We start from the raw sequence: 13,625 nt of genomic DNA, 5'->3' as shown, positions 1-13,625 counted from the left end.
GTACTTTGTAGCAATATGCCTGGCGGGTGAAATTGAATCTGCACACGTCCACACCGCAATATATATACTTATCGTGCATTCACTAACAACCTGATCTTCCAGCACTTCCCTATCATCATGTTTGCATGCAGACTAGCCAATGACTTGCAAATCACACCAGGTCAGCGGAAACGGAAATTTACGACCTTCACCTTCGACGTGATCTCTCGATACTAGTAGTCACGAGCAGCTCAGAAGCCAAGTGTTTATCCCTATATCAAGGAGCCATTTCACTCGATTTTGGACAGTCCTGTATTGGAAGAAAGCAAGATTGTATAATCACTTGCTGAATGGCAAAAAAAAACCCGAGATACGCCCCAAAACCAATACATGCATTGATGAAATGCTGACCCGGAAGGCGATGATGATCTGTCTTCTCGCTGCGCCCTAGCCGATGTAGCCCAAGTGGATCATGTCGCCCATCATCTAGCACCACAAACTACTATACATATGATACAAACCCAACACATGTCGGCGGATGTAGATCCTTAGAATAAGCCGGAACGTCCCCCGGCGTGACTGTCATAGCACCTCATCAGTCGCCGCTGTGATCAAGGAGACTGCGCCGGCCAGAAACAGGGCAAGTGAAGTGGCCCGGGAAGGAAGAGAATTCGGTGTGAATGTTTCATGATGTCGTCTATTGAGTCGCTTGGGCCGCGGCAGCCTTCTTGGCCTTCCTAGCCTTCTTAGTCGCCTTCTGAGCCGCATTCTGAGCCTTCTGATGCTCGAGTTCTATGAGCTCCCTGTCTGCGATCTCCTGTTCGAGGACCTCGCGGCCGTTGTCCAATGCCCACATATCCAGATAGTCCTTGCCCCCGAGAGCACGCTCGATCGTAATCATCTTGTCGTTTTTCTCGATCTCGCGGATGTACTTGGATTGCGTCGGGTCCATGACTTTCGTGACGAACGGGGTGAGCTGATTATGGATTGACACGTTAGGGATTTTGTTTCGTCGATTTATAAAGGAAGAAGGAGAAGAGCCTCATACCTTGAATTGGTCCAAAGCCTCGGGAACGACATATGTGCGGACTTTCTTCCAATCGATCACGTAGGATCCGTTCTTAGCGAAATAACCCATGGCGCCGGTCCGGTTTCCCTTGTAGTAACCGCCATTGACCTGTTTCGTGGTCAGGCGCAGGCGCATGCGCATCAACGGCTTGGTCGGCTTGAACATGGTGCAAATATGGGCGGTCGACGGTCTTGGGCCTTTCGCGTTCAATGACTGCGGAGAATGCGGACGGACGGTTAGCGGACAAAAAGGCTCTTCTGGAAGTCGGGCGGCGCTAGGAGTATCTCCGCCCCGCCAAGACCTTTTTTTCTTGTTCCGCATTAGACAGAAAAAAAATCAACTGTATTGCAGTCAAGTACACAGCACCTCTGCACAACCTCGGTGCGTGTGATCTACTTAATATACGACACGCCGAGATTTTCATTGCTTTTACCTCCACATAAATAATTCCCCGATCACAGCGCCTCCCAAGTGCGAGGTCCAACAACCATGCCTCGCAAGCAGACGCAACTGCGCGGTCCGAAGGACCGGGACCGAGACCAGTCCTCCAAGAAACCAGCCCAGAAGAAGACGTCCTCAAAGATGCTTAATGCTTTCTCTATCGCCGAAAGTCAATATCCCACGAAAGTCAAGATGCGACGGAGTCGCTTTGGCGAGGAAGATGATCAGTTCAAACGCAAGCGGAACATCGGTCGCGACCCCGAAGATTCGGACACGCCGGATAACAAGCGCCGTCGAACCGGCGATGACGATTCGGAGATGGGATCTAATTTTGGCAGCGACGGTGAAGGAAACAGGTGGAGACTGGGAGAGGTTGACAGCGACGATGATGAGGATATCGACAGTGACGAAGCTTTGGGCTCTAGTGACGAGGAGCGATTCGAGAGCTTCACTTTTCGTGGCAGTTCCAAGCCGAAACAGAAATTACCCGAGAAGAAGAAGCGCACTCGTGAGATTACCCTCTCTGAAGATGTGGATGAGTCCGAGGAAGACGACGACGACGAGCTAGACGAAGATGATGATCTCGGAGAGGACGCAGTTGATTTGGCTACTGCTTGGGACATGAACACGGCCATGGAGGCAGAGGAGGAAGCGGAGGCCAAGAAGGCGAAGAAGAAGTCGAAGCAGGCGGCAGAAAGCGACGATTCGGAAGAATACGCCAGCGGAACCGAAGAAAGCGACTCCGATGATGAAAGCGATCTATCCTTCTCCGAAGACGAGGATGACGGCGACCAACAGCATGGCCTCGCGAAACTACAGAGCTTTGTCGACTCAATGAATACCCAAACTGCCTCCAAACCGAACCGAAAGACAGGTGGCGGTCAAGAACATGGGACCCCTACAGAATTTGGCTTGGCTTCTACGCGTAAACTAACCGTTGCCGACCTGCTCCCTTCCATCACGGACTCTCGACTCAAAAGCTCGCTGAAGCACGTCGACTCCGAAGCATCTGCCCCGAAGAAGTCCTCCGGAATCCCTGGCAAATTGGATGCTCCCCTTGCAAAGCGTCAACAAGATCGCCTCGACCGCGCAGCCGCATATGATAAGAGCAAGGAAACACTTGACCGATGGCTTGAGACCGTCAAGGCTAATCGCCGGGCCGAGCATCTTATGTTCCCCTTGCCCGACCCCGATGCGAATCAGGTGCATCGTATGAGCGCCCCCAAACCCCGGACGGACCTCGAAAGCACAATCCAGAATATTCTTGTCGAGAGCGGACTTGCAGAGACGAACGGAAAGTCGGCCGAAGACCAGATGCAGGAACTGGAAGAATCACAGGAACGTAGGCTACCTATCGAGGAGATTCAGGCCCGCAGAGCCGAACTACGGAAGAGACGTGATCTTTTATTCCGGGAAGAAGTACGAGCGAAACGAATCAAGAAGATCAAGAGCAAGTCTTATCGTCGTGTGCACCGAAAGGAGCGCGAGAAAATGGAACTTCAGGAGAGACAGGCTTTGCTGGAAGCCGGCGTTGATCTCGACGAAATGGAGAGAGAAAAGAACGAGCGATTAAGAGCGGAGGCGAGAATGGGTTCCAAGCATAAGGAAAGCAAGTGGGCGAAGAGCTTGAAGCAAACTGGCCGCACGGCTTGGGACGAAGACGCTCGACGTGGTACACAGGATCAAGCCTTGCGCGAAGAGGAACTACGCAAGAGAATTGAAGGCAAGCGGGTCACAAATGGTGATGAAGATTATCTCGGTTCTTCCAGCTCCGAGTCGGAGGACGAGGATCCCTGGGACGAGGAGGCTGCCTCGGATGCGGAGAAGCGCAAGATTCGCCAGAAACTCAGCAAACTTGAAGGCGACGACGATGATGAGGAGTACAAGGGCCCTCACGCGAACTTGATGAATATGAAGTTCATGCAGAACGCACAGGCTGCACGCAAAGCAGAAAACGATGCAGAGATCCGGCGTCTCAATCGTGAATTACATGGTGAAGAATCTCAGTCGGAGGCAGAATCTGAGGTCGGACGACGTAAGTTTGGCAAGTCTGAAACGGAGGCGTCCGCCAAACAAAACAAGACCCAAGCAGCCCCTCGCAATGAGTTCGAGGAAGCTCCGGGATCTGACGATGAGCCTGATGTGCACGAGGTGGATCAGGACGTCAAGATCGTCCTGGATCGTCCGCAGAAGAAAGAACCAGCCCCGAGCAAAAACAAAAGCAATGCTCGGCCTTCGAGCCAATTTGCAGAGCGAGGGGAATCCCCCGTCGAGGAAAACCCATGGTTGGTGCAGACTACCAGGAACAATCGCCGAGTGACAGCCGACGACTCTCAGCAGACTGTCGACATAACGCTTGAAGATGCCAAACCAAGTAATGCTGGTGCCAAGGGTGTTTCTAAAGTTCAAAAGAAGCCAGCTGCGACAAGCAAGAAGCTCGATGCAGAAGACTACGACAGCGACGAAGACGATGTACCAGTACTTCTCAAGAACCACGACCTCGTGAAGAGAGCGTTTGCGGGCGACGAGGTTGTGCAGGACTTCGAGCAAGAGAAGCTTGACACCATCAGAGACGAGGATGACCAGGTGATTGACAACACTCTACCTGGCTGGGGCAGCTGGGCTGGTGATGGCATTAGTAAGAAACAACAAAAGCGCCAAAAGCGTTTCTTGACCAAGGTGGAGGGTGTGAAGCCTGAAGACCGGAAAGATGCTAAGCTATCCCGAGTCATCATCAATGAGAAACGGATTAAGAAGGTAAGCATAACCACGTTTTCGAGGTCAATTACATGTGAATTCAGAGCTAATGCCTTGTGCCTTCCCAGAACAACAAGTATATGGCTACTCAGCTTCCTCACCCATTCGAGAACAGACAGCAATATGAACGGTCTCTCCGTCTGCCTATGGGACCTGAATGGTCTACCAAGGAAACTTTCCAGAGTGCAACCAAGCCGCGCGTGATGATCAAACAGGGTGTCATCAAGCCGATGCAGAAGCCTATGGCCTAAATGCATTTCAATACTTTGGCTGCCGGTCAGTGGCTTTTACGGGATATTGGCGGGGGTTTTCTCATTTTGTCGGGTTGGGCAGGGGTTGTACCGTCCTGTCCATGTTGTACATTGTCTTCATGATTGAGTGTAGTGTGGAATTGGGTCATGATACCAAGTCAGCTAAATGAATACTGACTAAAAAGTTGATTCTGCAGCGATCCCCGCATGATGCGGCAATAAGCAACGTGCAAGAGTCTATGTAAGTGCATGCGATCGTCGATAAGCATCTGCCTCCTGGAGGCAGCAGAAGAAGAATAGTGACACCGCACATGGTGATAGTCTCCGGGGTTGGTCATCCCCATTTGAATTTAAAGTTGTTGGAGTAGCAGTGTCTTGGCTAGAGATGATCTGGTCGGGTGAACCGTCAGCCTCATGATCCAGCCAGCTCGGGGGCTGCAGGCCGGGCCACATGGACGTTGGCGTTGAAACGAACCATGGACACAGGCACATCAATCCCGATTGATCTGGATTTGTGTCGTGTCTGGTGGAATGTGCCGAGTGATGGCTGGGGAGGCACACATTAGACTTAGGCTCTCTTTAGTATGGGGGAACATTCCTTCCAGCCTTCGTAAAGGCTGGTTGGTGTCTTGAGTGGAAAGGCACGGTGAGAGTACTGTAATATTGAGACTGTAGTTGATTCAAGGAAGGATGACAATCTTAGAAGAGTCAAGCTAGAGGAGGATGATAATGAGCAAGTGGTGGTCAGAGGGAGGGGTCGCATGTAAGTATTATTCAGTTGTTGTAAGTATTGTGTTGATTGTAAGGTACTAGATGTTGATACTGCTGCCTTGTTCCTAGGGCTCCACTCCTTCCCGGCTCCATCCCGCAAGCGCTTGCCGTCATGCTTTCTGCCCCGTCCCTGGTTCAATTCATCCCCTCCCCATCATCTCCAGGCTTACATTTCTAGATTACTTCTACACTACCGACTACATACACACTTACTGTCAGTTTGTCCATAATTGTATGTACAACTGCAATCATCTGCTCTCATCATCTGTCTACGGTCTACCTGTAAACTTTAACCATCCAGATCCCATGCACATACCCATGCAGTTCGGGGCCGGACTCCAGGTCTCAAGGCGCACTGCATACGCCGCTGCCGCTGTGCCTGACTTTCCAAATGCATTCCTCCCCTCCTCGACCCTGCATTCCGTTCCATATTGTTGTTATGCCTTTATAGCCATCGCGGTCGCTGATGCCTGGACAGATCGACGCGCTGTGATACCCCTTCAGTAAATTGACTTGGGAGATCAGTATTTTCTTGGTATTCTTTCTGCACGCGGAACGGAGTTTATCTCGCGCCTGCTGAGATTCTTGTTGGCCGAGACGGGAATCTATACTTTGGACCAGGTAAGCAATGTTGACATTCTTCTATTTATTTGGAGATGTGTTCCTTCTACCGTCGGGTTCAATCTCTCTCTCTCTCTCTCTATCTCTTTTCTCTTCCACCCCTCTTTACACTCGTTTTTCATAGTCATTCTGGTGTGTGCCGGCGTTGTCTCTGTGTCTAGAACACTGCCGTCCACCACTAGAGGGAGATATTGGATACACTCGTTCGCCAATTCTTCCATCTTTTTATCATATATACCCCATTTAATCAATCCTTGATTTGCTGCTTGCTGGATCTCATATGCACATTGCTTCGGTTCCTGATCGCTTGAGAATCGCTTTGTTGGTCACCGTCGGCGCAATTTGTCTTCCAAGATACGACCTCTGATTTGCGCCTGATATTGCTCTGCCCACTTTTGCAATGGAGAAACGGATGAAATGGCACCCTTCACTCCTGCTGACCTGGCTCTTAGCCGCGGAGAAGGTATACTCAGCACCGCAGATTACATCGTCAACGACGACTGCATTGAGAACTCAGTTTCCTCCCGCTCAAGGCGAGAGATTGCTTATCCCCGAAACTCAGGGTGTAAGTTAGCCGAACAGGCACCTGGACTTCCCTGTTGCTTACATTGAGCCAGTATTACCCCACGAGTCTCGAACGTGAAGGCCGTCCGTCGCTACAACCCTATCCCACAGTCTCGAATGTTCCGCATAATCTGAACGACCTGTTGCATGACTTAGAGAGTCCCGCAGACTTGCTTGGTCTCTTACTACCAGACTTCAAAGGAGGTGATCCTACGGTCCCGGCGAGCGCCCCAGCAGCAGATCCTACTCCAACAGCAGATAGGCCTTTGCACAGACCGACTGGCCATAGGCCCACACAAACTGCAACGGACTCTGACGACTCTGACGACTCTGATAGTCCTGACGATTCTGACGACGAATCTGACGATTCGGATGACAGTCCGACTTCTGCATACTCTACTGGCGAGCCTTCATCTGCAACCCCCATCCCAACTGATTTCGACACTAAGCCAAGTGAGACCTCTCACACCGAAACCTCTGCACCATCGACAGTATTACCAAGTAAGTTGTGCTCCGAGAGATGTGTGGCATGCGGTCTAACTTTGACTGGCGCTAGGCTCAGTTACACAAATGTCTGGCGGTCAGGATGTATTTGTCCCGTTGGCTACGGGGGCAATCCCTCAAGCTGTCACATCGAGAGGTGACCACCCCGTGCCAAAGAAAGGAATCGTAAGTACACTCATAATAACTGCCAATGCCCATCTAATTGCCACAGGAAAACGTCAACACGCCGATCGAGACCAATAAGTTCTACAGTGGCATTTTCTTAGGGTCGCAGAGCAATGCAACTTTCACTCACCCATATGCCGTGGCCTGGGCTAAAGGGTCTGGTACTGCGCAGAGCTATGGAATGGCGCTCTGGCACAACGAGGCCAACGTGGTTGCCAACGGACCAACAAATGCGAACATCCCCGGGAATCCAATTTCGTATTATATCAACCCTATTGGCATTCAACATCTCATATTATCTGCCACAGAATTGAAGGCTTCCACGGTGCTCACCGGAGAGAATATCCTACCGTTCTCTGCGGACGCCGTTTTGAAACCAGATAGCGGGTCAAGCCAGCGGCTTACTGTTCCCCTCGTTCAAGGCATGGGGTTCGTGACTGGTATGTATACGAACTTGCAGCCTCTGATTCAGACTGGAGTCTTCTTTAGGCAAGTTGTTACAGCTGCCTCTCCAAGGGTCGGCATCTTCAAGTATAAGCTTACCCTCGAGGATGGAAGTAGCTGGCTTCTCTATGCTGTGCCACAAGATGGCAAGGATCCTAATTTCCAGCTGGAGTCGAACACCAACCTTCGTGGTCCGGCCGGGTGGTCTGGTTTTGTCCAGGTCACTAAGAATCCCGCTGGAGACTCTGGGGAAAAGTTGCTCGACGGGTCGGCTGGCGTTTTCGCGCTCGAAGCCGCCATTTCGGGAACCGTAAGTGCCCGCACAGGCACTTATCAGCTGTCGTGGGCCAAATCAGGGACCAAGACACAGGACACCCCTCTGATGATGTACGCTCTACCTCATCATGTTGAATCATTCGACGCAACCACAAAGGGCCGTATGACAAGCATCAGTCTTCGAACAACTACCAAGGGAAAGGCGACTGCGGTCGTTGGAGAAACGTGGACTATGGTCGAGCCAGATCTTCCTACCGACATGGGATTCGCCCCATGGTCCGCATCGTCTGGCAATGTCAACGGGATCTCGACGGCGGCACAGAAGGTCATCTTAGGAGTTGCACCTACAGAGCTCAACCAGAATATCGATGCGCAGACCAACTTGAACAGCATGTACTACAGCGGAAAGGCTCTGAGCAAATTCGCAACTCTGGTCTACACGGTGAACAAGCTAGGCGGAAACCCTGACCTGGCTGCCTCAGCGTTGCAGAATCTCAAAACCGCCTTTTCGAGATTCATCACCAATAAACAACAATTCCCGTTGGTGTATGACACTGTCTGGAAGGGAGTTGTGTCTTCGGCAAGCTATGGCGGGGATTCGGGTGCCGATTTCGGAAACACATACTACAATGACCATCATTTCCACTACGGCTACTTCATCCATGCCGCAGCTATCATAGGCTCACTGGATCCAACTTGGCTGTCAAGCAGCAAGGACTGGGTCAACATGCTGGTCCGCGATGCCGGAAATTCTGCAGCGAATGATCCTTACTTCCCCTTCTCGCGCGCATTTGATTGGTTCAATGGACACTCGTGGGCTAAGGGACTATTCGAGTCCTTCGATGGCAAGGACCAAGAGTCCACCTCCGAGGACACCATGTTCGCCTATGCAATCAAGATGTGGGGAAAGACGATTGGTGATGCCAGCTTGGAAGCTCGAGGCAACCTGATGCTTGGTATCTTGAGGCGCAGCCTGCACAATTACTTCCTTTTGGAGAGCGACAATAAGAACCAGCCGGCTAACTTCATCGCCAACAAGGTCACTGGTATTGTGAGTGAAGCCGAGACTCATATTTCCTGAATCCATGACTAACTCTATCCTTCAGCTTTTTGAGAACAAGGTAGATCACACTACCTACTTCGGTGGCAACCTAGAATATATTCAAGGGTAAGTCGAAGCCTTCCATGTCTCTCCTTTTTGAAGTGCTAATCCATATAGAATTCATATGTTGCCTCTTCTGCCATCTTCTGGGTTCGTTCGAAGACAGAACTTCGTCCTTGAGGAGTGGAATGCCCTTTTCGCAAGCAATGCCACCACCCCTGCTTCAACGGTAACTGGTGGATGGAAGGGTGTTTTGTATGCCAACTTGGCTCTGGTCGACCCCACCACGTCCTGGAACTTTTTCGCCCAGTCCAACTTCGACTACAGTTGGATTGATGGTGGTGCCTCACGAACATGGTATCTGGCCTATGCAGCTGGTATGTTGATGACCCTTTAGAACAATAAACAGACCGGGGGGCTAACCATCTGAATAGGTTTGGGAGGAGCTTGAGAGTGTGAGGGTGATGATTTTCGGATATATTTCATTTGTTTCGTATCTTGCTTCGACTGCCGTTCTGCTTGGTCAAGATGCTTGTGTGTCTGCCCGAAGACTTTCTTATTAATCTATACAATCTTAAACATCTGTTAAAATATGGCTTCTCCTTGTCCGTGTAGTGATTGGTGCACAGGAAGCGCGCCCGTATAAACCAAGTTGCTCTCTTGATACTGGTTTTGTCTGGCGCCTCTTCCTTTCAGCTGCACCGGATACTCCCGGCACACTACCTATTGGGCGGGCCGGCCCTCAGTTCCCTATGGGTATAGGTGCACTGCAGAAGTCACGTTGTTGATGCTGGGCATACCTCGAGATCTTGACGATAAAACGCATTAGTGGGTTATTGGCTTTTTACATATGCCAAGTGAATGTCCTACCCGCCAACACATGAGACCTCTGAACCAGTCGTGGCAGTGCTGACTCGCATTTGTTTCAAATAAGGGCCGGACCCATGGTTTGGCTGATCAGGGTGTGGATTGATCTAGACTGACTGAGAATGGGCACCGGTAGTTAGACGATTGGGTTAACTCATCAACTGGAAGAGGCTCTTATCTACATAAACACAGTTTAATGAGAATAATGAGCGAGAAAATAGTATTGTATCTAGATGCATTAAGTATGTACTGTACAGTACTTATGTCTGGGCTTTTAAATTTTAAGCTCGGCTCCGCCCCGCCCACCAGCCAGCATTCCCGATCGGGTCAAGCTTGAGTGAAGCTGCCGATGGATGCATGCATTAGTCATGAGTTATTATACCTGGTCACGTCTGTTTTCGATCTCAATAATGCACTGTCAAGCTTTCTTGAGCGAGAGAGGGGGTATGTGCCTCTTGAGGTATACACGAGCTTGGCTGCAGTCGTACAATCAATCTATCTAGCCGAACCTTCGTTTCGCTGGAAAGCTAGTGAGTGTCACGAAGTTATCGACTGTCGTGTCATGTCTCTTTCAGCCCGCCATGATTTCATCATCATCTCAAGCCATTTCCGCATCCCCTCTTCCTCCTCGCAACCGATGTGGCCCAACGTCATCTCAACGAAGGATCATCCTGATCTTACGAGTATAAGGGTGCGTGGCCAGCACCACATCCAAACTGAATCTGGCACGAGATTTGAAATCCCGCACAACCTGACATTCACAAGGTCCTTTAGTCCAGTACCACCGTGGGATGATCGAAATTGGGGCTGTGCACCGCACCTGCCACCTGCTCTTGGGTCCAAGCCATCAATCTCGATCCACTCAACTCTGCACAACCAATTATCGTGACTAGTGGAACTCTCGGAATCTTGTTCAGTATTTAGCGACTGATTGCGGTACGTCGACACTGCGACTGTCTTGAACCCATCATCCTCTTGGCCTCCCCCCTAGGTACCCTTCCCTGATTCCCTCCTTCCGGACCCTAGCTGTGCCGTTGTTAGACTGAGAGCTTCCTCACAATCGTGCCAGTCACCCCCTCTATTACAAGGTTTCCCGGTCATCAGGAAATACGTGGCTTGTGCCCTAGGCTTGCTTTGACTCGTAAGGGGGAAATTTCACCCAGCGCGACAAGCCACACAACATTCACTCCCACCTCGTCCGATCACGAGCTGTGACTGCGTCAATCGATCCTGCGATTTGACTAACCCCGGATTGCAGGTCCAAGGACAATCCATACTGTCAAATCGCCCCTTGTTATAATCCCCCGACTGTCGCAGAGTTGTGGCTTTGTTTCCTTGCCACACTACATCATTTCCCGATGTGTAAGTGTTTGAACCACAGTTCCTTGGCTCTGCCAATCCATGTTTCGACTGTTTCTGGGAAGCAGTAGTGCGACCACCTTGCCCAAGTGTCTTCCACCTCCAATTTCTCCACTCCCATTTCCTCACCATTATCTACTTTATTGGCGCAGGTATTGCCATCTTTTCGTTCCTTACAATCCTTTTCGCGTCCTTTCTTCCTTCCTTCCGCGCTGTGATCGGCGCAGTTGGTTGCTCCCTCAGCAGTACTCAGTCGACCCATCAGTCCTACAAGACTAGTCTTTTTATCATCCTCCAACTATTATTCCAGTCTTTTGGATTCATTGCAGATTTCTTCCAAAGCTTGCAAAGCAAGCACAAGTCCGATAATCTACCTTTAACCCCACATTCTCTTGTCACCTCTGATTTCCTATTTCCTCTTTACACTCCAGCCCGTGTTGCGCCATCCACCTTTCTCCGTCCACGCAACACCATAACTTAGCTAACAAGTTTCCGGCATTGGTTTCGCAGCGGCTACAAGCTTTCGCTCGACTGTTCGCAGGGTCTCTTGGGGTTCCAGAAAAAACATGACTGGATTTTCGTCGAGAAATGGTTCCGTGGAGCCGCCGGATGAGAGACAGGCTTTGATCAGCGATACAGCTCGCATCAACTCTGGATTTCGCCAGCAACGTCAAAAGCCTCGATACCACTGGTCTCACTGGCCTAGACGAGTCGCTCATCTGACATGGTCGACTCTTGTTCGCGATTATGTTAACATCCTCCTTATTTTCGTGCCATTGGGCATCGTCGCAGGCGCGCTTCACTGGGACAGCACCGTCATCTTCACTCTTAACTTCTTGGCAATTATTCCTTTGGCTTCGCTCTTGAGTTTCGCAACTGAGGAGTTGGCAGCGACGATGGGTCAGGCCCTGGGTGGCTTGATGAATGCAACTTTTGGTAATGCTGTTGAATTGATCGTGAGTTCGCTCGCTATAGCTCCAGTGTAAGAATATCTGAGCTAACCCGAATGATTGCCGCCAGGTTAGCATAATCGCTCTCAAGGACAATCAGATCCGAGTTGTCCAAGCAAGCATGCTTGGAAGTATCTTGTCCAACATTCTGCTTGTCCTGGGTTGTTGCTTTTTCATTGGCGGACTACGTTACTCCGAGCAAACGTTCAATAGTACAGTAGCATCGACCATGTCCTCATTGATGACGGTCGCGTCTGCTTCGCTAATCATTCCGGCTACGCTTTACGCCTCCTTGAGCGGGTCTGATAAGGGGGAAAGGAGAGACAACATCTTGATCCTTTCTCACGGCACTGCCATCATCCTTTTGATCCTCTACGTGATGTACCTTTACTTCCAGCTTAAGTCGCACGCGGATCTCTTCGAAGCAGCCAACGAGGAACTCAACGATGCTGAAAATCAGGCAGGAAATGCGGAGGCGGAGGAAGAAGAGGAAAGACTGCTCAGCCCATGGGCTGCCACGGTGGCTTTGATCATCGTGACGATTCTCGTTGCTATTTGCGCCGACTACCTCGTGGGTAGTATTGACAGCATCGTGCAGAAAACTGGCATGAGCCGTACGTTCATCGGTCTCGTTCTCATCCCGATTGTCGGAAACGCTGCCGAGCATGTTACCGCCGTTGTGGTTGCCTGGAAGGGCAAAATGGATTTAGCTATTGGGGTTGCCATTGGCAGCAGTCTCCAGATTGCGCTTTTTGTTACGCCCTTCCTTGTTATTCTCGGCTGGATCATGAATGTGGATATGACTCTGCATTTCCATATCTTCGAGACTGTCGCCTTCTTCATCTCTGGCTTGGTCGTTACTTTCCTCATTCAGGATGGAAAGTCTAACTATCTTGAAGGCGGGCTATGCCTGGGAATGTAAGTATCCGTGCACCCGTCATACCTTGGCCGCTTACCTAACTCTACTATCATCATAGGTATATCATCCTCGCACTCGCTTTCTACGTTTATCCGGACAGTGCCAGTGACGATGCCTTGTTCAATCATTAATTGGAGTATCCCAAGGCCATGTGACACATCGGATTTGCGTCCATGCCTGTAGCATGTATTCCTCTTCCATAATTGCGCCCACGCAACATCTTTCCATCTCACTTCTGTTTTGTCCATATGTGCACCCTAGTTATGCTGTGCCTATCGCAGCCGTGCTTGTTTGCGTTTTCTTCGTTTTAGTGGCGACAATATTCTTCTATGTTTCAGCTGGCGGCTCTTGTGCTTCTACTCTGACGGGCGAACCGTGAGAGGGCTGCAGGTCAGTTTAAAATACCAGTAGTATCACATGTTCTCTTTCTCCAAGTGTGTCTTCATGGTAGTGTGATTCATCTAGGCTTAGCGTGTCTGATTATTCGTGTGAATTTATATGTGGGACATAGACTGCAAGCTATACTATAGATCTAAGCGGAGTCGTGGCGCTTGAGCTGAGATTAATTCAAGATGATGTTGTGAAG

At 50.4% G+C, this 13,625-nt stretch overlaps 4 protein-coding genes across 4 annotated transcripts; 3 read left to right on the top strand and 1 right to left on the bottom strand.

Annotated features, from left to right (window-relative positions):
• Positions 1-270: 270 nt before the first annotated feature.
• Positions 271-1,274, bottom strand: BO97DRAFT_472133 (mitochondrial 54S ribosomal protein mL41). The gene is made up of 2 exons (XM_025700104.1): positions 1,028-1,274; positions 271-955 (listed from the first exon to the last, which is right to left on the bottom strand). Exons 1-2 carry the CDS (start codon positions 1,211-1,213, stop codon positions 677-679), a joined length of 465 nt encoding a protein of 154 aa, XP_025548978.1. The 5' UTR covers positions 1,214-1,274; the 3' UTR covers positions 271-676.
• Positions 1,275-1,402: 128 nt separating this feature from the next.
• Positions 1,403-4,655, top strand: BO97DRAFT_395443 (UTP14 family protein). The gene is made up of 2 exons (XM_025694030.1): positions 1,403-4,246; positions 4,315-4,655. Exons 1-2 carry the CDS (start codon positions 1,538-1,540, stop codon positions 4,495-4,497), a joined length of 2,892 nt encoding a protein of 963 aa, XP_025548977.1. The 5' UTR covers positions 1,403-1,537; the 3' UTR covers positions 4,498-4,655.
• A 2,368-nt stretch (positions 4,656-7,023) lies between these two features.
• Positions 7,024-9,341, top strand: BO97DRAFT_350984 (glucan endo-1,3-beta-D-glucosidase; the record flags this gene model as incomplete). The annotated part of the gene is made up of 4 exons (XM_025691963.1): positions 7,024-7,122; positions 7,169-8,893; positions 8,949-9,010; positions 9,062-9,341. 4 exons carry the CDS (start codon positions 7,024-7,026, stop codon positions 9,339-9,341), a joined length of 2,166 nt encoding a protein of 721 aa, XP_025548976.1.
• Positions 9,342-11,326: 1,985 nt separating this feature from the next.
• BO97DRAFT_457418 (calcium/proton exchanger) lies at positions 11,327-13,513 on the top strand. The gene is made up of 3 exons (XM_025699205.1): positions 11,327-12,126; positions 12,191-13,038; positions 13,098-13,513. The coding sequence occupies exons 1-3, from the start codon at positions 11,737-11,739 to the stop codon at positions 13,168-13,170; spliced, it is 1,311 nt and encodes a 436-aa protein (XP_025548975.1). The 5' UTR covers positions 11,327-11,736; the 3' UTR covers positions 13,171-13,513.
• The last annotated feature ends 112 nt before the right edge of the window (positions 13,514-13,625 follow it).

The sequence above is a fragment of the Aspergillus homomorphus genome, assembly GCF_003184865.1.
Source record: "Aspergillus homomorphus CBS 101889 unplaced genomic scaffold BO97scaffold_34, whole genome shotgun sequence".
Lineage (NCBI taxonomy): Eukaryota > Fungi > Ascomycota > Eurotiomycetes > Eurotiales > Aspergillaceae > Aspergillus > Aspergillus homomorphus.
The sequence above is the reverse complement of the archived record's forward strand: the minus strand, read 5'-3'. Positions and strand labels throughout refer to the sequence as shown.

What these genes read in the sequence shown, in the direction of transcription:
- BO97DRAFT_472133 (XM_025700104.1), bottom strand. Translation starts at nt 1,213, where the DNA reads ATGTTCAAGCCGACCAAGCCGTTGATGCGCATGCGCCTGCGCCTGACC. An exon ending in AGGCTTTGGACCAATTCAAG is followed by an intron (nt 956 to 1,027) that starts GTATGAGGCTCT and finishes ATCCATAATCAG; the next exon opens with CTCACCCCGTTCGTCACGAA.
- BO97DRAFT_395443 (XM_025694030.1), top strand. Translation starts at nt 1,538, where the DNA reads ATGCCTCGCAAGCAGACGCAACTGCGCGGTCCGAAGGACCGGGACCGA. An exon ending in ATGAGAAACGGATTAAGAAG is followed by an intron (nt 4,247 to 4,314) that starts GTAAGCATAACC and finishes GTGCCTTCCCAG; the next exon opens with AACAACAAGTATATGGCTAC.
- BO97DRAFT_457418 (XM_025699205.1), top strand. Translation starts at nt 11,737, where the DNA reads ATGACTGGATTTTCGTCGAGAAATGGTTCCGTGGAGCCGCCGGATGAG. An exon ending in GTAATGCTGTTGAATTGATC is followed by an intron (nt 12,127 to 12,190) that starts GTGAGTTCGCTC and finishes GATTGCCGCCAG; the next exon opens with GTTAGCATAATCGCTCTCAA. An exon ending in GGCGGGCTATGCCTGGGAAT is followed by an intron (nt 13,039 to 13,097) that starts GTAAGTATCCGT and finishes CTATCATCATAG; the next exon opens with GTATATCATCCTCGCACTCG.